This window comes from Sorghum bicolor, chromosome 3 (assembly GCF_000003195.3).
Source record: "Sorghum bicolor cultivar BTx623 chromosome 3, Sorghum_bicolor_NCBIv3, whole genome shotgun sequence".
Lineage (NCBI taxonomy): Eukaryota > Viridiplantae > Streptophyta > Magnoliopsida > Poales > Poaceae > Sorghum > Sorghum bicolor.
In genome coordinates, this window is record NC_012872.2 from 61,091,959 (window position 1) to 61,117,926 (window position 25,968).

Consider the following 25,968-nt stretch of genomic DNA (forward strand, 5'->3'; position numbering starts at 1 on the left):
TTCGAACAATTGGCTTCTTCGATGTCAATGTTGATCAAATATGTTTAGATTTGGTCAAAATACCGTCGCAACTGTCTGGGTGAATTTCATGCTGATTGAAGATGTCAAAATTTCATTGGTCGAAGAAGCTCAAGATGGCGTGTTACTTCACAATACATGGTGCTCGGGGACTAGCTGTGGGGGTATAAACCCCTATACCCTTACGGCTAGACTTGGGCCAGGAGACTTGGCCCATTACGAGACAAGCTCAAGACTTGATCCGACAGCTTGGAGTTTCGCGCAAGGAAACAAGACGTGGAGATCAAGCAGGATTCTAGTCGGTTAGAATAGAAATTGATATCGAACTATCTATGACAATTGTAACCGACTAGGATTAGTTTCCAGATCTGTAACCTTGCCCTCCGGACTATATGTAAGTGCAATCAAGCCTATTGTGGGTTTTGGCGTTGATGACCACCGAATTAGGGAACTAATGAGTTTTGCTGAGATGACAAGCAGGGAATATAACAAAGAGGTTGTTGAATACCATGGAGGATCCCCCATTTCTAAAGGATGGCTTTCCTAGCTCCAAAGGGGGTTTAATTCATTTTCGGTTTGAATTTGAGTATAGGAAAAGCCGTACTATAAAGAGGGACTCCAAGGTTGTGGATCAAATTGTGAACCAAAGGCTCAAAAGCTCATCAACATCCTCAGACCCAAGCCTAGCCAGCATATCTTTCTCTCTACACTTTGGTGTTTTCAGGCTGGTTCAGGCAAGGGCGGCACTGCCGCCCTCTAAGGGCGGCACTGCCGCCCTACCCTGTGACAGTTGGAGAGCTGGGTATAAATACCCTTCCAGACCGTCTCAAACGGTAACCTGCTCTTCTTCCTCGCTCCCAACCGTTGCAAACAGACCAGAGCTCACCTCTCTCTCCCTCCATTGTTGCTCCTCAAGCCCCCAAGCCAATCCTTGATTCTAGCCATCAAAACTTGAGGGAAAAGGCAGCAAACTTTGATTGGAGAGCAGATCCATTGATTCCCAGCGTCAAAAGGAGCTTTTGGTTCACGTTTGGCCGGCAGCCTTGAGTTTGTTACTCTTGGAGCTTGCTCCTAGCCGGCTAGGCGTCGCCCTAGAGCTTGCCAACTTGTGTGGCAGCCAAGGGAAGGTTTGTAAGGTTACCCTTGCAGCTAATACATTCTTTACTCTTTGCAAGGGGTAAAATCCTTGCTTTGAGAACGAGGAGAAGGTAAGCCTGTGTGGCTAAGCCGGTCCTAGTGTGGGCACCTCAACAACGTGGAGTAGGCCAAGCCTTGTTGTGGCAACAGCTGAACCACGGTAAAAATCGTGTGTCTTGTGTGCTTTCACTTGTGTATGAGTTTGTGTTAGGATTTGAGGCCGATCTACTTGGTGGGGAGGCTCCAGCACATTCTATCCACGTACCTGTGCTCTAACATCTTGCAGGAAGCTTGGAAATTTAGTCGATCTAAATTTCCCTGGGTAAACTTTGAATCAATTCAATTAAGCTTCTGTCTGTTTTTCTGTTGAGGCCGTCAGTGCCGCCCTGGGAGAGCCTCACTGCCGCCCTTGCCTGTGTGACTGATAAACTTTGCTGAAAAAGTTTGAACAGGCCTATTCACCCCCCCTCTAGGCCACTTCCTGTACATCCAGAGATCCTACAAGTGGTATCAAAGCTGAGTTGCTTCGTATACGCTTCACCGCGTGAAGTATGGAAGTTGCGGGAAGCTCGGGGGCAAAGGATAAGTCCATTCCAGCTGCACAAGCTGAGGATGTGCTGGTTGAGAGTGATAGCAGTGAGCTATCAGTCTCAACAGCCAGCAACTCCACCCTCAAGCCTGATGGTGGTATGACTACCGACCCCGAGAGAAGGCAAAGAAGGCAAGCAAGAAGAGAAGCTCAAGCAAAAAGAAAAGAAGATGAAAAGCTAGCTGCCAAGAAAAAGAGAAAAGAAGAAAGAAAAGCCAAACGAGAAGAGCGAGCCAAAAGAAGGGCAGCAAAGAAAGAAGAAGAGAAGAAGAAAGAAAAGGAGGTGTATGATGCATCATCAAGTGAGCTATCATCTAGTACGGATGATGGTGATGATGATGAATCATATAACCGCTCCAAGAAGGACAAGAAGGGCAAATCAACGAAGGAGGACAACAGCAACAAAAAGAAATACTCCGCTGTATCCTTTAACTATTCTTATTTGTCTAACCGAGACAAGAAGTGTCTTGTCAACGTGCCCGCTGGCAAGTTGCCTCATTTCGATGGGACCGACTTTGCTAAGTGGAAGCATTTGGTGAGTCGCTATCTTGGAGCTCTTCACCCCGGTCTTTGGGATGTTGTTTGTGATGGATTTCAGGAACCTGCAGATCCAGAGAATCCAACAAATGAAGAAATGATTGCTGTCCACTTCAATAATCAAGCCACAAGCATTCTCCTTAGTGCTCTCAATGGAAATGAGTACAATCGGGTGATGAATGTGAATGTGGCCAAGCAGATTTGGGATACTTTGGTTTTAGCTCATGAAGGTGTTGACAAAGTGAGGAAGGCCAAAATTGATTTGATGATGGCCAAGCTCAATAGGTTTGTGATTATTGGTGATGAAGGGCCACAAGAAATGTTTGATAGGTTGATGGTGCTAGTTGGAAAAATTAGAGGCTATGGTGGTGACCTTGATGACCATAGAGTTGTGAAAGTAATGTTGGAAGCATACTCACCAAGGAATGAGACCGTGGTCACTCTCATTAGAGACAAGAAGAATTTCGAGCATTTCACCCCAAGTGATGTGCTTGGAAGATTGTTGACATTTGACATGCAAAGAGAAGAGGCTAATGAGAGAAGAAAGCTTGGCGAGCTGCAAGCCAAGTTAGAAGGCATGAAGGTCAATGATATAGCACTCAAGGCAAAGCAATCAAACAAGCAAGGTGGCTGCAGCAAATCCAAGAGCAGCAAGCAAGTATCAACAAGTCAGCCCAAGAAAGCAAAGCAAGTTCAAGAATGTGATCCATCTTCATCCTCTAGTGATAGTGATGGTGATGATGGTGATTATGAGAAGATAGATGATATTGCCCTCTTCATAAGCAAGCATAGACGGGGGCTGAAACAACATGGATTCAAGTTCACTCCAAGGAAGTTCCAAAACAAGAAGAAGAGATTGTGCTTTAACTGTGGCAGCACCGAGCATCTTGTTGCAGAATGTCCAGAGGCAAAGAAAAAGAAGGAACAAAGGCATGACAACAAGAGAAATTACAAGAGGGTTGGAGAAGCACACATCGGGCATGAATGGGACTCAACTCAAGAGACCTCAAGTGGAGATGAGAAGATGGCTACCATGGCTGTCCTCAAGTCAACATCTTCACCAAGGCTCTTCGACAACATGACCGATGATGAGCAAGATGGCAGCCCCCACATTTGTCTTATGGCAAAGGGTGGGAAGGTACAAACCAAATCCAAATCTTCTCCAATCCCCAAAGAAATCTCTAGTAGTGAACTAAGTGACTCCTCTAGTGATGATGACTCTAGTGATGATGAATTTAATGAAATGACCAAAAAGTGTGATCATAAAACTAAAGTCTACATCTCTAGGCTAATGAAGGAAGTACTAGATCTTAATAATGAAATTGATTTAAGAAATGATGACATCAAGGAGCAAGCTAAGAAAAATCTAGCTCAAATTAAAGAAATTGACTCATTGGAGAGTGAGGTGGCTGCCCTAAAGAAAAGTTTAAAGAAAGAAAAAGAAAGCCACACTCTCACAAAGAAGGAAGTAGATGCACTCAAGCAAAAGTATTATGGCTTAGATGAAAAGCATAAAGGTCTTGAGCAGCAATACAATCTTCTTTGGGAGAGTACCTCACAGTCCTCTAAGTCAAATGAGACTAGTACTCCCTCCATTAGTGAAGGTTGTGGAAAATGCAATAATCTTGACTTAAACATGTATTCCACAAATCTTGCAAACATGGAGGCTATGAAAAAGGAGATCACGAGGCTCACACATCTGTTGAACACCAAGTGTGAGAACAAACCACAAGGTAAAGAAGTTCAGCAAAATAGGCCAAACTACAAGGATGGGAGAAATCCCAAAGTCAAGGATGGACTTGGCCACACAAAAGGAGGAAAGACCAATGGAAGAGACCTGGTAAATGGCATTGAGTGTGTCAAATTCACGAGCAAAGGCAAGGTTGGTGTAGAGCAGCCTGCACAGAAGGGGGCACAAAAGCTGTCCCGAGCCCACTGTCCAGCCAAGGGCGGCAGTGAGGCCCTGAAGGGCGGCAGTGCTGTCCTCCCCAGACAAGGGAAGGCTACCAACCTCAAACCTGAGCTTGTGAAAGCACAAAAGAAGGTATGCCAGCCTCAGGGGGAGTCCCAGCAACCCAGAAAGCAGAACAGGGGGACTCCAAAGAAAAGTTTCTATCAACCAAAGGCAAAGACACAAAGCCCAATTGTGAATACTTCCTTTGTGTTGAAAAATAACAGCAAAGGGGAAGTGATTGCCAAATATGTTGGCAAGGGCAGAAATGTGTATCTTAACACTTCCATTTGGGTTCCTAAAATTTTTGTGACTAACATGCAAGGCCCCAAGAAAGATTGGGGACCTAAACCAAGGAACTAAACTTGTTTTGCAGGCATACTCCTCCGGTGGGTCAAGTTGGGTGCTTGACAGCGGCTGTACAAATCATATGACCGGAGAGAAGAGTATGTTCTCAACGTATTCCCCAACTACAAATTCAAAAGAATCTATCATATTTGGTGATAACTCCAAGGGGGAAGTTGTCGGTCTTGGTAAGGTTGCTATCACAACAAATTCTTCCATTTCAAATGTCTTGCATGTGGATCCGTTGGGATACAACTTGTTATCAGTTTCACAATTGTGTGAGGCTGGTTACAATTGTCTCTTTACGGAGAAAGGTGTGGAAGTCTTTAAGAGGGAGGATTCCTCTATTGTCTTTACGGGTCGCTTGAAGGGCAAGCTTTACCTAGTTGATTTCAACAAAGGTAAGGCCAAGCTTGAGACTTGTTTAATGGCAAAATCTAGCATGGGCTGGTTATGGCATCGCCGTCTAGCACATGTTGGCATGAGGAACTTGGCCAAACTCCAAAAGGACAACCACATCATTGGACTAACAAATGTTGAATTTGAGAAAGACAGGATATGTGGTGCTTGCCAAGCCGGGAAACAAGTAGGTGTACCACACCCACCAAAGAGTATCATGACGACCACTCAACCATTGGAGTTGATACATATGGACCTCTTTGGACCGGTCGCCTACCTAAGCATCGGGGGTAACAAATATGGATTAGTTATTGTTGATGATTATTCTCGCTTCACTTGGGTATTCTTTGTCTTTGAGAAATCTCAGGTACAAGAGAAAGTAAAGATCTTTGTGAGAAGAGCACAAAGAGAGTTTGGGCTGCCCATCAAGAAAATAAGAAGTGATAATGGCAGCGAGTTCAAAAACACCCAAGTTGAAGAATTTCTTGATGATGAAGGCATCAAGCATGAGTTTTCAACTCCATACACCCCGCAGCAAAATGGCGTGGTAGAGAGGAAGAATAGAACACTCATTGATATGGCAAGAACAATGCTTGATGAGTATAAGACTTCGGACCTATTTTGGTGCGAAGCAATCAACACCGCTTGCCATGCAATCAACCGCCTCTATCTACACAAGAAACTCAAGAAGACTTCATATGAGCTGCTAACCGGTAACAAACCAAAGGTGTCATACTTTAGAGTGTTTGGGTGCAAGTGTTTCATACTCAATAAAAGGCCCAAAACCTCTAAGTTTGCACCTAAAGTTGATGAAGGGATTCTTCTTGGTTATGGATCAAATGAGCATGCCTACCGCATCTACAACAAAACCTCTGGTAGAGTTGAAGTTGCGGTAGATGTCTCATTTGATGAGTCTAACGGCTCTCAAGTAGAGCATATTGATGAAAGTGTTGCAGGAAAGGAGGATCCACCATGTGAGGCAATCAAGCAATTGGCTCTTGGTGACGTAAGGCCACAAGAAGAAAAAGCCACTGCTCAGGAGGATCCCCAAGATGCTGCTGACAAGTCTTCCGCTGATGCACTCGATGCAAATGTGTCAGCCACACCTGCTGCTCAGCAACAGGGCGGCAGTGAGGCTGTCCAGGGCGGCAGTGCCGCCCCTCCCTCAGCAGCAGCAACTTCCTCAACACCTCAAGGGCTGGATCTTGCACCAGTTTTTGAGCTTGAAGCTGATGAAGAGTTAGATGAAGAACAAGACGGTGTTGAGCATCCAAGACTACGCCAAACAATTCAAAGAGATCATCCTGCCGACAACATCCTTGGAAGTCTTCGAAAGGGAGTGTTGACACGTTCACATTTAGCAAGTTTCTGTCAACATTTCTCTTTTGTGTCTTCCATTGAACCAGATAAGGTAGAGAAGGCGTTGGCGGATGAGGATTGGGTCTTGGCCATGCAAGAAGAGCTCAACAACTTCGAGAGGAACCAAGTGTGGACTCTCGTTGAAAGGCCCAATACCAATGTGATTGGCACCAAATGGGTCTTTCGCAACAAGCAAGATGAGAACGGCGTGGTGACAAGGAACAAGGCAAGATTGGTGGCTCAAGGTTACACTCAAGTAGAGGGCTTGGACTTCGAGGAGACCTTTGCACCGGTGGCAAGGCTTGAAGCAATTCGAATGCTTTTAGCCTTTGCTGCCCATCACGACTTCAAGTTGTTCCAAATGGATGTCAAGAGTGCATTCCTCAACGGCCCTATACAAGAGTTGGTGTATGTTGAGCAGCCACCAGGTTTTGAAGATCCCAAGTTTCCAAACCATGTCTATAAACTCCAAAAGGCGCTCTATGGGCTTAAGCAAGCACCAAGAGCATGGTATGAATGCCTTAAGGATTTCTTGCTCAAGAAAGGCTTTGAAATAGGCAAAGCTGATTCTACTCTCTTCACTCGTAAAATTGGTAATGATATATTTGTGTGCCAAATATATGTCGATGACATAATATTTGGTAGTACTAATCAAGTGTTTTGCGAGGAATTTAGTAGGATCATGACAAAGAGATTTGAGATGTCCATGATGGGTGAGCTGAAGTACTTCCTCGGGTTTCAAATCAAGCAATTGAAGGAAGGGACTTTCATAAGTCAAACCAAGTATACCCTTGATATGCTGAAGAAGTTTGACATGGAGAAAGCGAAGCCTATCAATACTCCCATGCCAACTAATGGACATCTTGATCTTGATGATAAAGGGAAGGACGTGGACATCAAGGTATACCGCTCCATGATCGGCTCTTTACTTTATCTGTGCGCATCTAGGCCTGATATTATGCTTAGTGTGTGCATGTGTGCTAGATTTCAAGCTAATCCGAAAGAATGTCACTTAGTGGCTGTTAAGAGAATCTTGAGATATTTAGTACACACTCCTAACCTTGGCTTGTGGTATCCTAAGGGCTCCAAGTTCAATCTACTTGGCTATTCAGATTCTGATTATGCCGGTTGCAAAGTAGATAGAAAAAGCACTTCGGGGACATGTCAATTCCTTGGACGATCCTTAGTGTCTTGGAGTTCTAAAAAGCAAAATTGTGTAGCCCTTTCCACAGCTGAGGCCGAGTATATTGCAGCCGGTGCATGCTGTGCTCAATTACTTTGGATGAGGCAAACCCTTCGTGATTTCGGATGTCAATTTACCAAAATCCCACTCTTGTGTGACAATGAAAGTGCCATAAAACTTGCAAACAACCCTGTAAGTCACTCAAGAACCAAGCACATAGACGTCCGACATCACTTCTTGAGAGACCACGAAGCCAAAGGAGATATCGAAATTCGCCATGTGAGCACCGAAAAGCAACTAGCCGATATCTTCACTAAGCCTCTAGACGAGACAAGGTTTTGTGCTTTACGTAGTGAACTGAATATCTTGGATTCTCGTAACGTGGTTTGAACTCCAGCACACACCTTGTTTGAAAAACTAGTATGCATAGGAGAAAATACTTGAAAAGATTTAATTATGTCTTTCAAAAACTCTTAAAATTTGTCTCAAATATCATGACTATAGTTTGATTGTTTCCTTGTATCTAGTCATAGTGTTTGGGTTGTATGTGTTCATATCTAATGCAATAGAGAAAAGTTATTTTCTCTTAAATCCCTCTGCTGTCAAGGAGGGCGGCAGTGCCGCCCTTAGAGGGCGGCAGTGCCGCCCTAAGCGGTTCAGGCTAAATTGCCTTGGACTGGATCTCTCGGGCCCGCTTCTCCTTTCTTTCTCTGGTCGTGCCCGTGACCTTTCCTTCCCTTCCTCATTGCGCCGCAATCCCCCTCTCGGTCTCTCTCTCTCCCTCACGCAAGGTTCCAGGGAACCTCTTCCCTTCAGCCACCTCTCTGCCGTGAGGAAGAAGGAGAAAGGGAGAAGGCCTCCTTGGTCATCTCCAGTGGTGCATTGGGTGTGCTGCTCCCTCTCCAAGGAGGGGCACTCTTCTCTCATCCCCTCAATCCAAGGAAGAAAAGCAAGGTGAAACCCTAACCTATCCCGATCCATGCAATGTCTATTTTTGGGCAAAAGTTTCAGTTTCTAGGGGATGGATGATGAACTAGGAAGAGGTTTAGTGGATGGATTTGAATGGATTTGATTTCTCTCGACGTATTGAAAGATGCCCTCCGGCAGTGCCGGAGCTTAAGGTCGGCAGTGCCGGCCTTGGCAACTGCTTCTCTGCAGTTTCAATGCATTGAAGGGAAAGTAAATCGATTAAAGTTCATAGATTAAATCTATCCTAGTTCGTTTGTTCATCCTCTTTAAGCTCATGCTCATCTAGACTTAGTCTGCTTATGAACTATCTTAGAGATTGTATGATGGACAGTGGTGCATATGTGTGTAAGTTGAACAAGAGATGAAGTGTAGAGTAGGGACTGCAGAAACTCTGCAGGGCGGCAGTGCCGCCCTCAGAGGGCGGCAGTGCCGCCCTCACCTGACCAGCTTGGTTAGGGGGAGTTCCCACAGTCCATATTCTACACATCTCACTTAATCAATTGACTCTACATATGTTCCACTATATGCTAGATGTACAGTTCCTGATTTGGCTCAATTTTGACATAGATGGACCGAGGAAAGAGGAAAATAACCACCAAGCAACAAGTTCGCAGAGGCAGGGGCAGAGGCAGCAGCTCTGGAGTATTCTTTGGAGATGATAGAGCAGCAAGGCAGCAGTATATTCAGCAAGAAGAAATGTTGCAGCAGGCTGGTTTCACGATCTCTCCCATAGGCTGTCCTAGCACTCCCTTGCACATTATAGAATTTGATGACAGCTATATGAGGGACAGCACTGATGAGTTTGAACTCAAGGCACCAAATGACACAGTGGATCATCCCTTAATCAATTATGCAGCAAGCTGGAAAGCTGTGGAGGAAGCTAGAGAGATGGATCTCTATGCTCACAGCAAGATAAGTGGTGTTGATTATCGTTTCTGGAATGTTTTTCATTCAAATTTCTATGCCACTGCTATTCTACCAGCTAGAAAGGGAAAGATTTGTGAGATGCATTTCATTGATTTTGATGCTATGCAAGCAAAAGAGGAGCCTGACTTTGATGCTGCAATTAAAGTATGTGATAAGTTTGAGCTGTCCACTCTCATGTCCTTTAAATATGACTGGAATAGAGAGATACTTGCTCAATTTCATGCTACCTACTTCTGGAACAGAGACAATGATGAGGTTCATTGGATGACAGATGGTACACATTATAGGATTGATTTCATTACCTTCTGTAGGATATTGGGTTTTGGAAATGACCATAGAACCTACTCTCGAATTCACAATGAGAGAAGGTTTGAGCCACATGAAGTGAGTTTTATGTGGGAGGATCCAACCCAAGTGAACAACAGGAGGACTGGGTTGAAGAGTTTCTATTATGTGATGAACAACCTTATCAAAATGACACTCAACCCAAAAGACAATGCCACTGATCTCAATGGCCATATTACTAATGTGCTGTCCAGATTTCCAGAAGGGGATAAATTTAATATTCCAAGGTTCATATGGGTAGAGCTGGCATATGCTATGGATGATGGGAGGAGGTCACTTCCTTATGCTCCTTATCTGATGTTTATGATTGAGAGAGTGACTGGAGTTAGATATCCTAAGGATTGTAGCCACACGGTGTATAACATCAAGAAAACCAAAGGTGGTAAAACAGCCCCACCTCCTGCAGTAGAGAGCTCATACCATAGTGAGGGAGGCCACAGTGTGCCACAGAGGAGAGATGGAAGGAAGAAGAAGCGCTTTCAGAAGTTGGCAGAATGGGTGAAGGCTATTTTTGGCACTTGCTCTTACATGGCACAAAATCAGTATAATGACAGGATGGAGAGCAGGCATGCAATAAATGCAGCTAGAGAGGTTCAGGGTCTACCTCCTCTTCCACCCGTGGCTCCACCTCCTCAGTTTCCAGATCTTCCTCACCTGTCTGACACAGAGTCTGGTGAAGATCATGGCAGCTATGATGAGCACCAGGGATATGATGATGATCCAGATCTTCAGGAGACACTAGGCAGTGTCTATCGGCAGTTCAGGGATGATGTTAGACAGCGTCGGGCTAGCACTTCAGCGGCTGCTCCTCGACGTTCCACGCGTGCCTCTCGCTTCACAGCTACTACTCATAGGGCTGGTCGTGCTGTGGTTTCCAGTGACAATGATGACGATGATGAGTGAGTTGTTCTCTCTTCTTTCTCTCTTCTTTTCTCTTTTTGGTACTTGATGCCAAAGGGGGAGAAAATTAGAGAAATTAGAGGGGTCAATTCTTTTCGACTGGACTTCGTTACTGCAGCTGCAAATCTTCATGTTCAGATCCGATGAGAGTGTTAGTTGTTAGTTTGTGAGCATGAGTGCTTCTTCAAAAACTATTTTTAAGTTGTAATAATGCTACTTACTTGTCTCTATTTGCTTCGGATGTGAACATGTACTTGTGAACTGCTTGTCAGTCTTAATTATTAGTTTAAATTCTGTTGGTTAACCTGCTTGTGTGGTGTAATGCTTTTCTGAAATTTCTGTCAGCTTGCTGGTGTAGCAAGGGCGGCAGTGGCGCCCTACCAGGGCGGCAGTGAGGCCCTCTACTACAGCAGCATGCTGTCCTGCTTGTATAAACTGTCATATGCATACACGGTTATCTTGTGACACAGTTTGTTACACCCCACAGAGGTCATGGACATAGGGGGAGGTCCTCCATCACTTGCTAAATGTATGAAGCTTGAATTTTATGTCAAGTTTGAGTATTCAAAACTCCAATCATACATTTAGGGGGAGCTCTTTTGCCCATGACCATTTAAATCTCAGTTATGATTATTATCTTTTGTAAGCTCTAATTTGGTTGTCATCAATCACCAAAAAGGGGGAGATTGTAAGTGCAATCAAGCCTATTGTGGGTTTTGGCGTTGATGACCACCGAATTAGGGAACTAATGAGTTTTGCTGAGATGACAAGCAGGGAATATAACAAAGAGGTTGTTGAATACCATGGAGGATCCCCCATTTCTAAAGGATGGCTTTCCTAGCTCCAAAGGGGGTTTAATTCATTTTCGGTTTGAATTTGAGTATAGGAAAAGCCGTACTATAAAGAGGGACTCCAAGGTTGTGGATCAAATTGTGAACCAAAGGCTCAAAAGCTCATCAACATCCTCAGACCCAAGCCTAGCCAGCATATCTTTCTCTCTACACTTTGGTGTTTTCAGGCTGGTTCAGGCAAGGGCGGCACTGCCGCCCTCTAAGGGCGGCACTGCCGCCCTACCCTGTGACAGTTGGAGAGCTGGGTATAAATACCCTTCCAGACCGTCTCAAACGGTAACCTGCTCTTCTTCCTCGCTTCCAACCGTTGCAAACAGACCAGAGCTCACCTCTCTCTCCCTCCATTGTTGCTCCTCAAGCCCCCCAAGCCAATCCTTGATTCCAACCATCAAAACTTGAGGGAAAAGGCAGCAAACTTCGATTGGAGAGCAGATCCATTGATTCCCAGTGTCAAAAAGAGCTTTTGGTTCACGTTTGGCCGGCAGCCTTGAGTTTGTTACTCTTGGAGCTTGCTCCTAGCCGGCTAGGCGTCGCCCTAGAGCTTGCCAACTTGTGTGGCAGCCAAGGGAAGGTTTGTAAGGTTACCCTTGCAGCTAATACATTCTTTACTCTTTGCAAGGGGTAAAATCCTTGCTTTGAGAACGAGGAGAAGGTAAGCCTGTGTGGCTAAGCCGGTCCTAGTGTGGGCACCTCAACAACGTGGAGTAGGCCAAGCCTTGTTGTGGCAACAGCTGAACCACGGTAAAAATCGTGTGTCTTGTGTGCTTTCACTTGTGTATGAGTTTGTGTTAGGATTTGAGGCCGATCTACTTGGTGGGGAGGCTCCAGCACATTCTAGCCATGTACCTGTGCTCTAACATCTTGCAGGAAGCTTGGAAATTTAGTCGATCTAAATTTCCCTGGGTAAACTTTGAATCAATTCAATTAAGCTTCTGTCTGTTTTTCTGTTGAGGCCGTCAGTGCCGCCCTGGGAGGGCCTCACTGCCGCCCTTGCCTGTGTGACTGATAAACTTTGCTGAAAAAGTTTGAACAGGCCTATTCACCCCCCCCCTCTAGGCTACTTCCTGTACATCCAGAGGTCCTACACCAACCCGCCTTGTTGAAAAGGGATTGGACGTGCCGTGAGTAGAGGGAGGCCGAGTTGTTCAGACCGCATGGGTAATCCTCCTCCGGGTTAGCCTCAAGCTTGACGAATCGTCCTGAGGGAGTTGAGGTTATTGTCAGAGACGTTCTCAGCCGTTCGTGTGTAACGACACGAGTTGGCCGGTGGGAGTTGAAAAAATCCGTTAGAGCGACTTGATCAGGCGGGCGCGAGATCCTATCTACTAGTTGGGAAGCTTCGAGTAGCTTGGAATCAGCACGATCAAGTGCTTGGAGAAGGTCCGAGCAGTCGACCTCCTTCCCCTTGTAGCGTGGGAGTGGTGGTCGGGCGCTCGGTGCCGTCATCCGAGTGGTCGGAGGCGACGTCATCCCAGATTGGATCTGGGTTTCTTCCGAAACCGTGGTCGTGAGACCACCGCCGCGCGTCGTCCACGTGATCTGGCCGACGGTGAACGTGAGGCCTTCAGGTACGGCCGCGGAAGCTGGAACTATGACCATCTTGTTCGTCGGAGAAGTTGTACGCACACCCCCTACCTGGCGCGCCACTGTCGACGAAAGCTGGTCGGCAGTCTACCTTGGGGTATACCCACGGTAGTAGTTTATCGGTAGACGGTGCGCAAACTACGAACTCGATGGTGACACAAGACGCGAACAAGCTTTTTATCCAGGTTCGGCCGCCGAGTTGGCGTAATACCTACGTCCTGCGTCTGGTTGTATTGATTTGTGTTGAGAGAATAACCGTGTCCTAGGGGGGTCCCTTGCCCCTCCTTATATAGTCCGGAGGGCAAGGTTACAGATCTAGAAACTAATCCTAGTCGGTTACAATTGTCATAGATAGTTCGATATCAATTTCTATTCTAACCGACTAGAATCCTGCTTGATCTCCACGTCTTGTTTTCTTGCGCGAAACTCCAAGCTGTCGGATCAAGTCTTGAGCTTGTCTCGTAATGGGCCAAGTCTCCTGGCCCAAGTCTAGCCGTAAGGGTATAGGGGTTTATACCCCCACAAAAAGTGTTATTTATAAGATCAATATTCCAATTATGAGTATTGGGGTGCCAGAGATCTTTGGCCTGCGCAGGAATAGGGTTGACCGAGACAGGTAATTTCAAATAATCATGAATGGTTTCCCATAAAGGGAACCAAGGAGTGGACCAAATTGAGGAGGTACCATCATGTAGTTGGAGATTGACATTGTTGGACACATCCTTTCTTATCTGCAAAATAGAGGACCAGAAAGCTGATTTTGTAGAAGTGTTAGTAGCAATCCAGAAGGAAGTAGTAGGGTAATATTTAGCTTTGAGAACTGCAGTCATGAAAGGGTTTTTGTTAGTGACAATGTTGTAAGCAGCATTCATAATGAGGCTTTTGTTGACCAAGTGCAGATCTCTGATTCCTAGACCTCCATTGTCCTTGTTTTGACATATGTCTTCCCAGGACCTAAAATGAATAGGATTGGTAGAATTCTCTTCTTGGATACCTGACCACCAAAATCTTTTGATAATAGCTGTTAATTTTTCTATAAAAGATTTTGAAAGAAGGATGGTTGACATGTAGTAAATTGGAATAGCTGAAAGAACAGATTGAATGTAGGTTAAGCGGCCCGCGTGGTTAAGTTTATTCCCTTTGACCGTGTTGAATTTAGCATAAAATTTGTTCTTGATAAAATCATAAGCCGTGTTTTTATCTTTGTGGTTAAAGATGAGGGGGTGTCCTAAGTGGATAGTGTTAGGTTGAAGGTCAGGGACAGGGAACAGCCCTTTAATATCATGTTTGATGTTGTCAGGAACATTACGACTAAATAAGATAGAGGATTTTTGGAGGTTTGGAATCTGACCTGATTGGTGGCAGAAATTATAAAGGGTGTTGTGGATTGACTGAGCTTCTTGGAGAGTGGCCTGACCACAAATAATTAGATCGTCTGCAAAAAGCAATGAATGAATAGACGGGCTACCTGGACCCAATCTGATTCCTGCAAGTTGGTCATTATGAAGTTGATTTTGAAGAGAGATAGAAAGTTAATTGATGGCAACCACAAAGAGGTAAGGGAGAGGGGACATCCCTGTCTGATTCCTCTAGTAGATTTAAAAGAATAGAAAAAGAGGCAGTTGATATACATTGGTACACTAGATTAATAAAGGTAGGAGAAAGATGAAGTCTTTGAAGCGCACATACAATGAAGTCCCATTTTAGCCTGTCAAAAGCTTTAGCTAGATCAATCTTAAGAAGGAAAGCAGTGTCAGTCCATGATCTGAGGGAGAAAGAGTGAATAATTTCTTGAGTAATGATAATATTGGTAGAAATGTGTCTATCTTTAACAAAAGCAGATTGGGAGGCATCAATATTATGAGGAAGATGAGGTTTGAGCCTTTCAGCTAGAGTTTTAGAAATGAGTTTATAAGCTACATTGCATAGACTTATAGGTCTAAAATCCTGAGGGATAGTGGGTTGCATCTTTTTAGGAATTAGCACTAGGTATGTTTTATTAATTTCCAGAATCATGAAAGCTTGAGTGTAGAAATCATATACCATTTGATAAACATCTTGGCCAATCCAGGGCCAGGCTGATTTGTAGAACGCGGCATTGAGTCCATCTGGACCAGGAGATGCGTTGCTTCTCATATGCTTGATTATCGAGTGAAGTTCCTGCATCGTGGGGATGGAATCAGTATACCTCATTTGATCTTGATTTAGGTCGGCATTGTCGGGTCCTTCTGAGTGATGGGGAAGATTATCAGCTCGAGGGCCACGAGTATTAGAAGAATCAGCCCTGCCAGCTTGTTCTGCATGAACATGATGAGTAGTAGCTTGGACAGCAAAAATATCATAAAAGTAATTGGAGAGAGTTTGAGCAAGTTGGTCATGAGTAACTGATTCAGTACCATCTGGATTTTGTAGAAATGTTATTCTATTCTTCCTTGTTCTTTTTATGATAGCCTGGTGAAAGTATTTTGTGTTACGGTCGCCCAGCTGTGCCCAATTCTTTTTAGCACGTTGTAGGTGGAAGTGCTCATCCTTCTCAATTAGTTGTTGGTGCTGACGAGCTAAATGATCCTGCAGAGTATAATCTTGGAGAGAGGGGTGAATGGATTGCGCCTGAAGAATAGAATCCTCAATTCTATTTAATTGCTCATCGATTCTAGGTTTTTTGCGACGCCAAGTCTTAAGATCGGTAGCAAGGAATCTAGTTTTGTGGTGAAAGGGTCTGTTAGCGGATTTGGCCCAACTATTTTTGGCAATGGAATTATAGTCGTCCTCTAGAAGCCACCAATTTTCAAAGCGAAAAGGTTTTGTAGTACTACGTTTGTGAGAATCAAGTAAAGTAAGAATCGGGGCATGGTCACTGTTTAACATGGGAAGATGAAAAACCGAAGTGCGAGGATAAATCATACACCATTCAGCATTAGCAAAACATCGGTCTAACCTTTGAAAAGTAGGAGCAGACGTAAATCTTTTATTCGTCCAGGTGTAAGCCGGGCCGCTATAGCCAAGATTCAGAAAACCACATCGCTTAACAAGATCACAGAAAACATTAATACGACACATGTGTGGCGTACCCGGACCATGCTTCTCATTAGGATGCATAATTTCGTTCATATCACCCATGCAGAACATAGGCAAGTCTTGATGACTCTGCACAAAATGAAACACTTGCATCCAGATGTGTTCAAGGAGGCAATGATGGGGATCACCATAGACACACACAAGACCGAAACGGTGATTGTCTAACTTATTATTACACACCGCGAAAATAAAGTGGTGAGAGTGCTGAATTATATTAAAACTAACGTCCTGCTTCCAGATGAGCCAAAGGCCGCCAGAACGGCCTAGAGCAGGGACTACGAAAGCATTAGAAGCATTGAATTTATTTATAATAGAATTGTGAGAAATAGAAGAGTTACGGGTTTCGGAGATGAAGCATACCTGGGACTTAGTAGTGGTAATTAAGCGGGCGAGGTGGATCATCTTACGGCTGCTCAGGGACCCGCCCGATCCCCGGCAGTTCCACGATAGGAGCGTCATGGCTCCTCCGGCGCCCTAGGGGACGCCGTAGTGTGCCGAGAGTGCTGGAGAGGAAGTAGCTGGCGAGCAGAACCGCGACCATCACCATTGGTAGAGGGATTCAGAGCTGTGACTGGGACATCGAGCTGCCGAGGGTGCTGAAGACCACCCCTGCTTCCCAGGCCCCCGAGAGGGCTGAGGTAGGGGCTAGGAATCTGACTTGACTCCACACCGAAGGTGGACGCAACATAGTCGTCGAAGATGAGCTCAGCATGGGGTGAATCCATTCCTGGCGAATGAAGAAGGTCTCTCGCCAAGGGTCGCAGAGCCGATATGTTGGGTATAGAAAATGGCTCAGATTGCAATTCTCTCATAAAAAGTCTAATTTGTACCTAAAAATTTATACGTAATTTTATCATTATACAAATATACAAAATAAATATGATAATTTGAGTACTAGAGAACAAAGTCATGTTCACTACAAGGATCATATAAAATATTAAATCTACATCATACAGTGGGAAATATAAACCATCACGGCACTTTAAACTTGTACCATAGCTCAACATGCAATAATTCAACGACAAATTAAATAATTTTATTCCAAAAGAAACCTACAATATAGTGTGAAAACATGTGTCATAACTTATATAGACATGGATGTTTGTATTGGTGTACGATTCGGTAGATTTTTCTTTTGACATGTCAAATACATTTGGAAACAAAAAACAGTGTATTGAAATCCGGCATGGATGTGAGGTATCTGGCTTGACAAATGTTGGTACTAATTAAATGCACACAAGAAAATATAACTATCCGCGAAGCGCACAAATATAATACTGTTGTAGCACTTCACCTGGAGGTTTTAAGTATCGTATCCACAAGGAAACATGTGTGATTAACTATGGTGTAACTCAACTAAAGGTGGCTTAAGATAAAAGTAGAAAGATAAAGATTATACTAAGGTAGACACTAAGCTAAGGTTTAATGTGGTTGATAATAGTGATATAGATTGATGATAATAGCAGTATAGATTGATGATAATAGCAGTATAGAGAGGATAACTATGGTTCTCTTCTTTTAACATTGGTTCTACAATTCAACATCGGGACATTATTCAGAGCAGATTAAGTACAAAAACCTCGCCCTACTCTGATAACCGCATCCTACCAAACCTATCAACGGGAGGTGGACTACAGAGGACTCAATAGGTCTGTCACACCTATGATCTACCACCGATCCGGAAGATTAGGGGACATTCATGATTACCCCTAGCCTAAGCGTCATGCCTACACTATGATTAATACTCTACTCCCTCTGGAATAGGAATAAAGTACTCCAAAGAGTCGCAAACTAGATGAACAATATAATAACAAAGTAAACTTAGACCAAAAGATGATTACCAGAGAAATCTCGAAGACGAACTCATGAAGAACTTGAATCCGCTGAAGTACAAGCCATAGAGGGAGTATCGACAGGCCGGCACCTCCTCCGAACTCCTCCCTCACTCTCCATCTCACTATTATCCACATGTCTAGATGCTAGAGAGGTTGATCCATTCGAGGGACCCCTCTCAGAGATTATAAAATGAATTAGGGTTTTAGGATGGGGGCTCTGGCCCTGTATTTATAGCCCGGTGGGAGAAACGACGATCGTTGGATCAAACCGACTTAAGGTACGGTGGAGATTGATCCTTAAGGGCGGTAGAATGACACTCCAGAAGGGGGGAGAGGGTTCCCCTCACAGGAGGCCGGCCGGCCTGGCAGGTGGGGCCGGGCGGCCCCACCTGGAGGTGGCCCTGCCTCCCCTTCGCTATGGTGTCTTCTGGATCCTTCTAGAGTAGTTTGGCGTATTCTTGAGTTGTGCATAATTCCGTGGTGTATATTTATAGTTATGTCCCTTTTTCAGTGTTTTCTGGTTCGGTCCCTAAAAACTAATAAATCATCAAAACTCGTGAAAATTGTTAGATAAACCCCTAGCCTTCTAGATATTAATGTATGTTTCATATCCTTTTGATCTATAAAATGTTGACGCTATCCACCGTCAGCAGCAAACAAGTTTGATTCCGGTGTCTAGGTAACGCTATTGAGAAAAACAATACAGTACAACAACAACAGATTTAAGATCAATCAAATTCACAAGTAAACTTCTCCACATCTCATATTTTCTTCCTTACTGTTGCCTGTTGTCTTGTTTTATGGTACTCAGTAAGGCCTTGTTTAGTTGCGAATTTTTTTAGATTTCACTACTGTAGCACTTTCGTTTTTATTTGACAAACATTGTCCAATCATGAAGTAACTAGGCTTAAAAGATTCGTCTCACGATTTACAGACAAACTATGCAATTAGTTTTGTTTTTATCTATATTTAATGCTCTATGCATGTGCCGTAAGATTCGATGTGATAGGGAATCTTGAAATTTTTTTGTTTTTTCATGGGAACTATAAACAAGACCTTAGTTCCCAACAACTACCTAATTTTTTTAAGATTTCTTGTCACATCAAATCTTATGGCACATGCATGAAACATTAAATATAGATAAAAATAAAAACTAATTGCACAGTTTGACTGTAAATCGCGAGATGAATCTTTTGAGTTTAGTTAGTACTCCCTCCGTCCCGGTATATAAGGCGTAACCACCTCAGATTCAAAGACCAAGAACACATTTAATTCTCTCTCACAACATTAATAGTATTGCATTTATGTTTGTAAGAGAGCACGCCTTATATCATAGGACATAAGTAAAAAGTAGTTACACCTTATATATTAGGACGGAGGGAGTATATGATTGTTTAATGTTTGACAAATAAAAATGAAAAGTGCTTCACGACCCAAAAACAAAAAAAAATTTGCAAACTGATCAAGGCCTAAGTTTGGGCCTTGTTTAGTTCCTCAAAAATTTTGCAAAAAGTTTCAGATTTCCTGTCACATCGAATTTTATGGCATATGTACGTGGCATTAAATATAGATAAAAATAATAATTAATTGCACAGTTTATCTATAATTTACGAGATGAATCTTTTGAACCTACTTAGTTGTTAGATAATATTTATCAAATACAAACAAAAGTACTACTATTTTTATTTTACATTTTTTTTAAAGTAAACACGGCCAGGACTACTGGCCCGACTCGTTCCTGAATGAAAAAGTTTTGTGACACTGTAGCACTTTCGTTTGTTTGTGGTAATTATTGTCCAATCATAGATTAACCAGGCTCAAAAGATTCGTCTCGTCAATTTCGACCAAACTGTGCAATTAGTTTTTATTTTTATCTATATTTAATACTCCATGCATATGTTTAAAGATTCGATGTGACGGGGAATCTTGAAAATTTTTAGGATTTTGGGTGGAAGTAAACAAGGCCCAAGTCAGCGGTAGCCGGTAGCCCTCCGACCGCCGAAATAACAAACGGAAAGAGGGGGAAAAAACCCGGACGTCTCCCCTCTTTGGCGGCGCGACGGTAGAGGGATTCCGTCGAACACATCATGGCCGCTCTCGCCTCCGCCGCCCGCTCGAGGCGCCGGCTCCTCCCCTACCTCAACCGCCTCCTCCACACCTCCTCCACCACCCCTGTCTCCCCGTCGCCCTCCACCAGCCGCTTCCTCCGCCACGCCTCGCCGGTGCCCCGCACCCCTGACCACTCCCCTCACCTCCGGTTCCCCGCCGCGCGCGTCTCCACGCTCCCCTCGGGCCTCCGCGTCGTCACGCAGGCCTACCCGGCCGCCACACGGATGGCCTCCGTCGGCGTCTGGGTCGATGCGGGGAGCCGCTTCGAGCTCCCTGGAACCAACGGAACCGCGCACTTCCTCGAGCACATGGCCTTCAAGGGCAGCCGGCGCCGGCCCAACGCGCAGGCGCTCGAGGTGGAGATCGAGGACATGGGCGCGCGCCTCAACGCGTATACCTCCCGCGAGCAGACCACCTTCTTCGCTGACGTGCAGGCGCGCCACGTTCCGGCGGCGCTCGACGTCCTCAGCGACATCCTACAGCACCCGCGATTCCCCGAAAAGGCCATCCAGCGGGAGCGCGGCGTCATCCTCCGTGAGATGGAGGAGGTGAGCTTGTCCCACGAATTTGCTGTGTTGTACCTTTCTTGCTCTTCAGACCTCGATTTCTTGCTTTGCTACCATAAAGTACTTAACATTATTTGTAGGGGAGAACATTTTTACTGGTGCTGCATGCAATGATGATATTTAGCAGTAAATGCAGCTGTTTAGTGAGGGAACGGATCTAGTGCAAACTCATCTCCTGTGCAAACTGTGCAAACTCTAATCTGGACCATAGGATGTTGATCCAAGGGGCATGGAAAGATTGGGTAATTTTGCACTTAACCGCCCGCTCTTAATCACACTTTTACAAATCCCTCCTTCCACCTCTCTCATGCGCCTCCTTGGATCAATATCCTACGGTCCAGATTAGAGTTTGCACAGTTTGCATGGGAGATGAGTTTGCACTAGATACGTTGCCGTTTAGTGATATCCTGATGATTCATGTGCTATGACAATCAATATAAGGCCTTGTTTAGTTCCCAAAATTTTTTGGTGAGGGTATTGTAACACTTTCGTTTTTATTTGACAAACATTGTCTAATCATGGAGTTACTAAACTCAAAAGATTCATCTCACGATTTACAGGCAAACTGTGTAATTAGTTTTTATTTTTATCTATATTTAATACTTCATGCATGTGCCGCAAGATTCGATGTGACAGGGAATCTTGAAAAGTTTTTGGTTTTTTGGGTGAACTAAACAAGGCCTAAAAAAACAAAATTTTAACCATGTAGCATTGCTGGTTTTCCTTTTTAACATTATTCTTCCTGACCATCAGTGAAAAAATGCTAATAACAGCTCTTGCTACTAAAATGGAACATTTATTGCCTGATGTGGATGCCTGATATGTTTTTATTGAAAAACAGGTGCAAGGTATGATGGAAGAGGTGATATTTGATCACTTGCATGCAGCAGCATTCCAAGGCCATCCACTAGGGGACACAATATTAGGTCCTGAAGAGAATATTAGGTCCATATCTAAGAAAGACTTGGAGCAGTATATCTCAACTCACTATACCTGTCCTCGAATGGTATTTCTTTCTGACAATTCTGAAAGTTCATAGGTATTGATTCTGCTTGAACAGAGAATGTAAAATTTTTATTCTGCTGTCTGGTCTAGGTTGTATCTGCTGCTGGAAGTGTCAGTCACGATGAGTTTGTTGATCAAGTGAAAGAATTATTCACAGAATTTTCCACTGATCCAACTACTGCTGATCAGCTTGTCGAGGCGAACCCAGCTGTTTTTACTGGATCTGAGGTCTGGTTTGTTCATACAGGATCTTATTTAACTATTTCTAGGCCATTTCAAATAATCTTTAATTTAGTTTAGTGTTTTTTCCCACTCAACTGATCTTCAGCTTTTGTAGGTTCGTGTAGAAAATGCAGAGTTGCCTCTAGCACATGTTGCAATAGCTTTCAAAGGTTCATCATGGACTGATCCTAGCTCCATTCCCCTTATGGTGATCCAAAGCATATTGGGATCCTGGAACAGGAGCATTGGGGTTGGGAACTGCTCAGGGTATGAGAATTCCCTTCCTAGTTTACATTTGATTTGTTAGTAATTTGCTTTCCTAGTGTCATACCACCAAATTACTGTTTAACACTGATGCTACTTATTGAAACTACTAGGTCTTCTTTAGCTCGTGGTATCAGCAATGCTAATTTAGCTGAGAGCCTCATGGCGTTCAATACTAACTATCGGGACACAGGAATATTTGGCATTTATACCATTGCTCCGGTAAGTTTGTTGCTCAATCTTTTAAGTTTGTACTAGTCCAACTAGCCTGAACATAAGATCGACACTTATAGGATCTCCTGTCTTTTTTCTTTTATCTCATTATGAGTTCGTTTTTTTGTAAGCTCTGGAATTGCATAAAGATTAATTTAGTATAGTACTCCCTCAATTCATCAATGCAACACATATTTTGATTTGGAAAGGTTAAACTTTATGAGTTTTGATCATCAATTAGTCACAAATTACACGCATGCTATTATATAGATATTGCATCAATAGTTCGTCTTTGAGACTTTATATAGCAATTGAAAATATAGTTAAGATGGATGGTGGTCAGAATATACTTTTAAAGGCTCTCTCATTCCAAAATAAGATTTTTAGATTGATGAGTGGATGAAATAGTGGTCACTGATTAGGCGTGGGTGTTTCCTTGCAACATTTGTGGTTAGACATTTTAATGATCACAAGCAGCGAGGATTCTGAATGCCTTCTGGTGGGATAGGACATAATTGTTTGAGTGAATCAATGGCACTAGGAAGGGAACTTCCTTGTTCAAATGATGAGGGGTATTCATAAATACTCTATATATATTCTGTCACATAGGCTGAATGTTGCCAATGTCTGGTTAATATTATATGGATCAATAAACTACTCAGACAATCACTTGTATTTGCACAGCACATAGTTGTATTGAAATTTTGAGTGACCATTCATCTATACCAGCAGCTGAACATTCATATTGGTTTGACGGAGATATTGATTGCTACAATGTTTCTTACAATTTGTGAAATCAATTACAGCCTGACACCCTGCATGACTTGTCACGGCTAATAATGGCGGAGTTTAGAAGACTTGCATCCCAAGTGTCAGAAACAGAGGTTGCTCGTGCCCGCAATCAGGTAGCTGGTTCTGTCAGCTGTTAATATCTTTTTTTTGGGTATTGCTATTTATAGTAGAAAAAAGGTGATGGGTTACTTTGTCTCATTAGAGAAGGGAGAAAGCTAATTCTTTAGTTTTATTGATCTGGCCCTGTCTATATAGAACTATGATTCATCAATAGCGAGCACATGGCAGTGAATATTTATAATAAATAATATTCTATCCAACGTTATCAAATCCTCTAATCGATCCTAGTTGACATGGCACCGATCAGCCTGATCAATCGTGACTAATCGTAGTACATAACTGATCGCCATGGCACTGATCAGCCCAACTAATCGCGATTAGTCGGACAACTTGATAACATTAGCTTTCTCTAATAACCCTTGACACGGGTATGGCATGGTTCCTGACATATCGTTGATTTGGTTATACATGAATTGTCTAGTAATCCTATAAGCTTTCTCTAGTAAGATCATATTCACCCTCCCTCCCTCCCCTGGCAGCGGATATCTTTTTTACTTGGGAAAATTGCTACATGTTCATAAAGACAGACCTTCCCCTTCCCTTTAAACTATAGTGGATACTCCCTCTGACTCAGGATATAAGGCATGCATGTATTTCAAAATTCAAACTTCATTATCTTTGACCAATAATTAGTCTAATAATATAAAAAAATTATATACTACAATAGTGGTAACATCAGATTTGTCTTTACAAATACTTTCTAATGATACTTTTGTTGTTGCCATAAATTACATACAATAGTATAAATTAACGGTTAAAGTATGATTTTGAAGGCCATGCCAAGTCAAATTGCACCTTATATCTTGAGATTGAGGGAGTATATGATACTGTGTTATTGTGGACAATTAGAAGCATTAAATATGCTATAATATGATGTAATACTGTTGTGACATTCACATATATGTTCCCCTAAATATTGGTGAACGCAGAACTGTCTCCTCATGTAAACACTAACCTGCAACTTGATAGATCTGGTTTGCATTAGTGGAACCTGAAACAGATTTTAGAACTAACACATGTATCTTATGCCAGCTGAAATCTGCTCTGTTACTTCACATTGATGGATCCACCGCAGTTTCTGAGAATAATGGTCGCCAGGTATTCTACTATTCTAGCCTAAATTTCTCAGGATAGCAGCAGCTTCTCCCATCCTGATTAATATAATAAGATTTTTCCTCAACTATCTCGTGCAGATGCTAACTTATGGGCGAGTTATGCCATTCCTAGAGCTTTTTGCGCGCATTGATGCTGTTGACTGTGCTACAGTAATGGAAACTGCCAAGGAGTACATAATTGATAAGGTAAATCTCCAAAAGTGGTGACTATTCTACTAACGCAGAGTAATACAGTATCTTTGGTGAACGGGTCTGTATAGTGGTCTGTATCTTTGGTGATAAGGTAAATCTCATCTTAGGTCTTGGGTTCAACTGTCTGTGAGACTGAAAGTAAACAGACATAGGTTAAAAAGCACCCCTCGTCAGCACTCTCCCTGAGTGAATTTAAACAGACCTAGGTTAAAAAACACCCCTCGTCGGCAGTCTAGGACAACTGGCCTTCGGGGTGTTGCTTGGTCTGTGTGCGAGAAACTTGTGCAATGCATCCCAGCAGGAGTTTTAATACAGTATCTTTGAATACCTCATGCGCTGACATGATTGTTTTGTCAATTTACAGGATGTTGCTCTGGCTGGAGTGGGACAGCTCACGAATTTGCCAGAGCTTAGTTGGTTTCGCTCGGAAACCTGTTCTGATGATGATTTTACTCGAAGAATATTCTTTGGGAATGCAAAATAGTTGAAGATGTTATTTTATAGTGTTGTTGTAACTCTAGGTCATTCATTCCAAGAAATTATCAATAGATAGATAGTATCAGTTATTTCAGTTATTTGTTAGATATTTTCCTTCTGTGTTTGTACTATACTTATTTGATGCTAAATGTGCAAATAGCTTCCTTTGCTCTGGTGCTCTACTTACGAATTCACCTCATCTATGAGTTGCTTTTGATATAAATAAAGCATATTGAAATTATTAACTGGCAAAAGAGCTTAGTTGTAAGAATAACTTATGAACAGAGAATCGTAGAACATCAGATATATTGCTGTATTCTGTATTCCTGAGTCCACACATCAATTGCCTATCTTACCTAGTAATGCGCGGTCAGCAGTTTGAGTCTGCATTAGGTGCAAACCTAAAAGGTTAGAACGAATGGGCTTTTTGGGTATTTGTGTATGGGGTTAAAGTTATCAGCATGAACTGATTTGGTAGAAGACCTGACAGCCAAAACTTTCCAAACGAAATGTGGAGCCCAAGACATACGGAGAAAAAGGTCGCATGAGAACAAAAACTCGATTTCTTTTCATACTGGAGGGTGGAGGCAGAGACAATGCAGTATAGCTACGGCCGTGTTGTGTCTTCTTGTTTTTCTGGCCAGGCTGATGACGCTCAGATACACAGGAAACCATTATACAGCATACTGTATGCACCAGTGAATCAGTGATGACTCAGCGACAAGTGACGAGCATTCAATGGCAGATCAGACACTAGTTTCTGTAGTTTCTCGGTTGAGGACTTGTTTAGTTTCGAAATGATAAATATTATTCAATCATGAACTAACTAGAATCAAAAGATTCGTCTCGTGATTTACAGCTAAACTATGTAATTAGTTTTTGTTTT

General features: G+C 43.2%; 1 protein-coding gene across 1 annotated transcript; it reads left to right on the forward strand.

Moving 5' to 3' along the window:
• Positions 20,003-25,323, forward strand: LOC8069779 (probable mitochondrial-processing peptidase subunit beta, mitochondrial). Its single transcript, XM_002456194.2, has 9 exons — positions 20,003-20,664; positions 21,524-21,688; positions 21,778-21,915; positions 22,025-22,176; positions 22,287-22,395; positions 23,193-23,291; positions 24,331-24,396; positions 24,492-24,599; positions 24,970-25,323. Exons 1-9 carry the CDS (start codon positions 20,095-20,097, stop codon positions 25,087-25,089), a joined length of 1,527 nt encoding a protein of 508 aa, XP_002456239.1. The 5' UTR covers positions 20,003-20,094; the 3' UTR covers positions 25,090-25,323.

What these genes read in the sequence shown, in the direction of transcription:
- LOC8069779 (XM_002456194.2), top strand. Translation starts at nt 20,095, where the DNA reads ATGGCCGCTCTCGCCTCCGCCGCCCGCTCGAGGCGCCGGCTCCTCCCC. An exon ending in GCATTTATACCATTGCTCCG is followed by an intron (nt 22,396 to 23,192) that starts GTAAGTTTGTTG and finishes AATCAATTACAG; the next exon opens with CCTGACACCCTGCATGACTT. An exon ending in TTGCTCGTGCCCGCAATCAG is followed by an intron (nt 23,292 to 24,330) that starts GTAGCTGGTTCT and finishes ATCTTATGCCAG; the next exon opens with CTGAAATCTGCTCTGTTACT.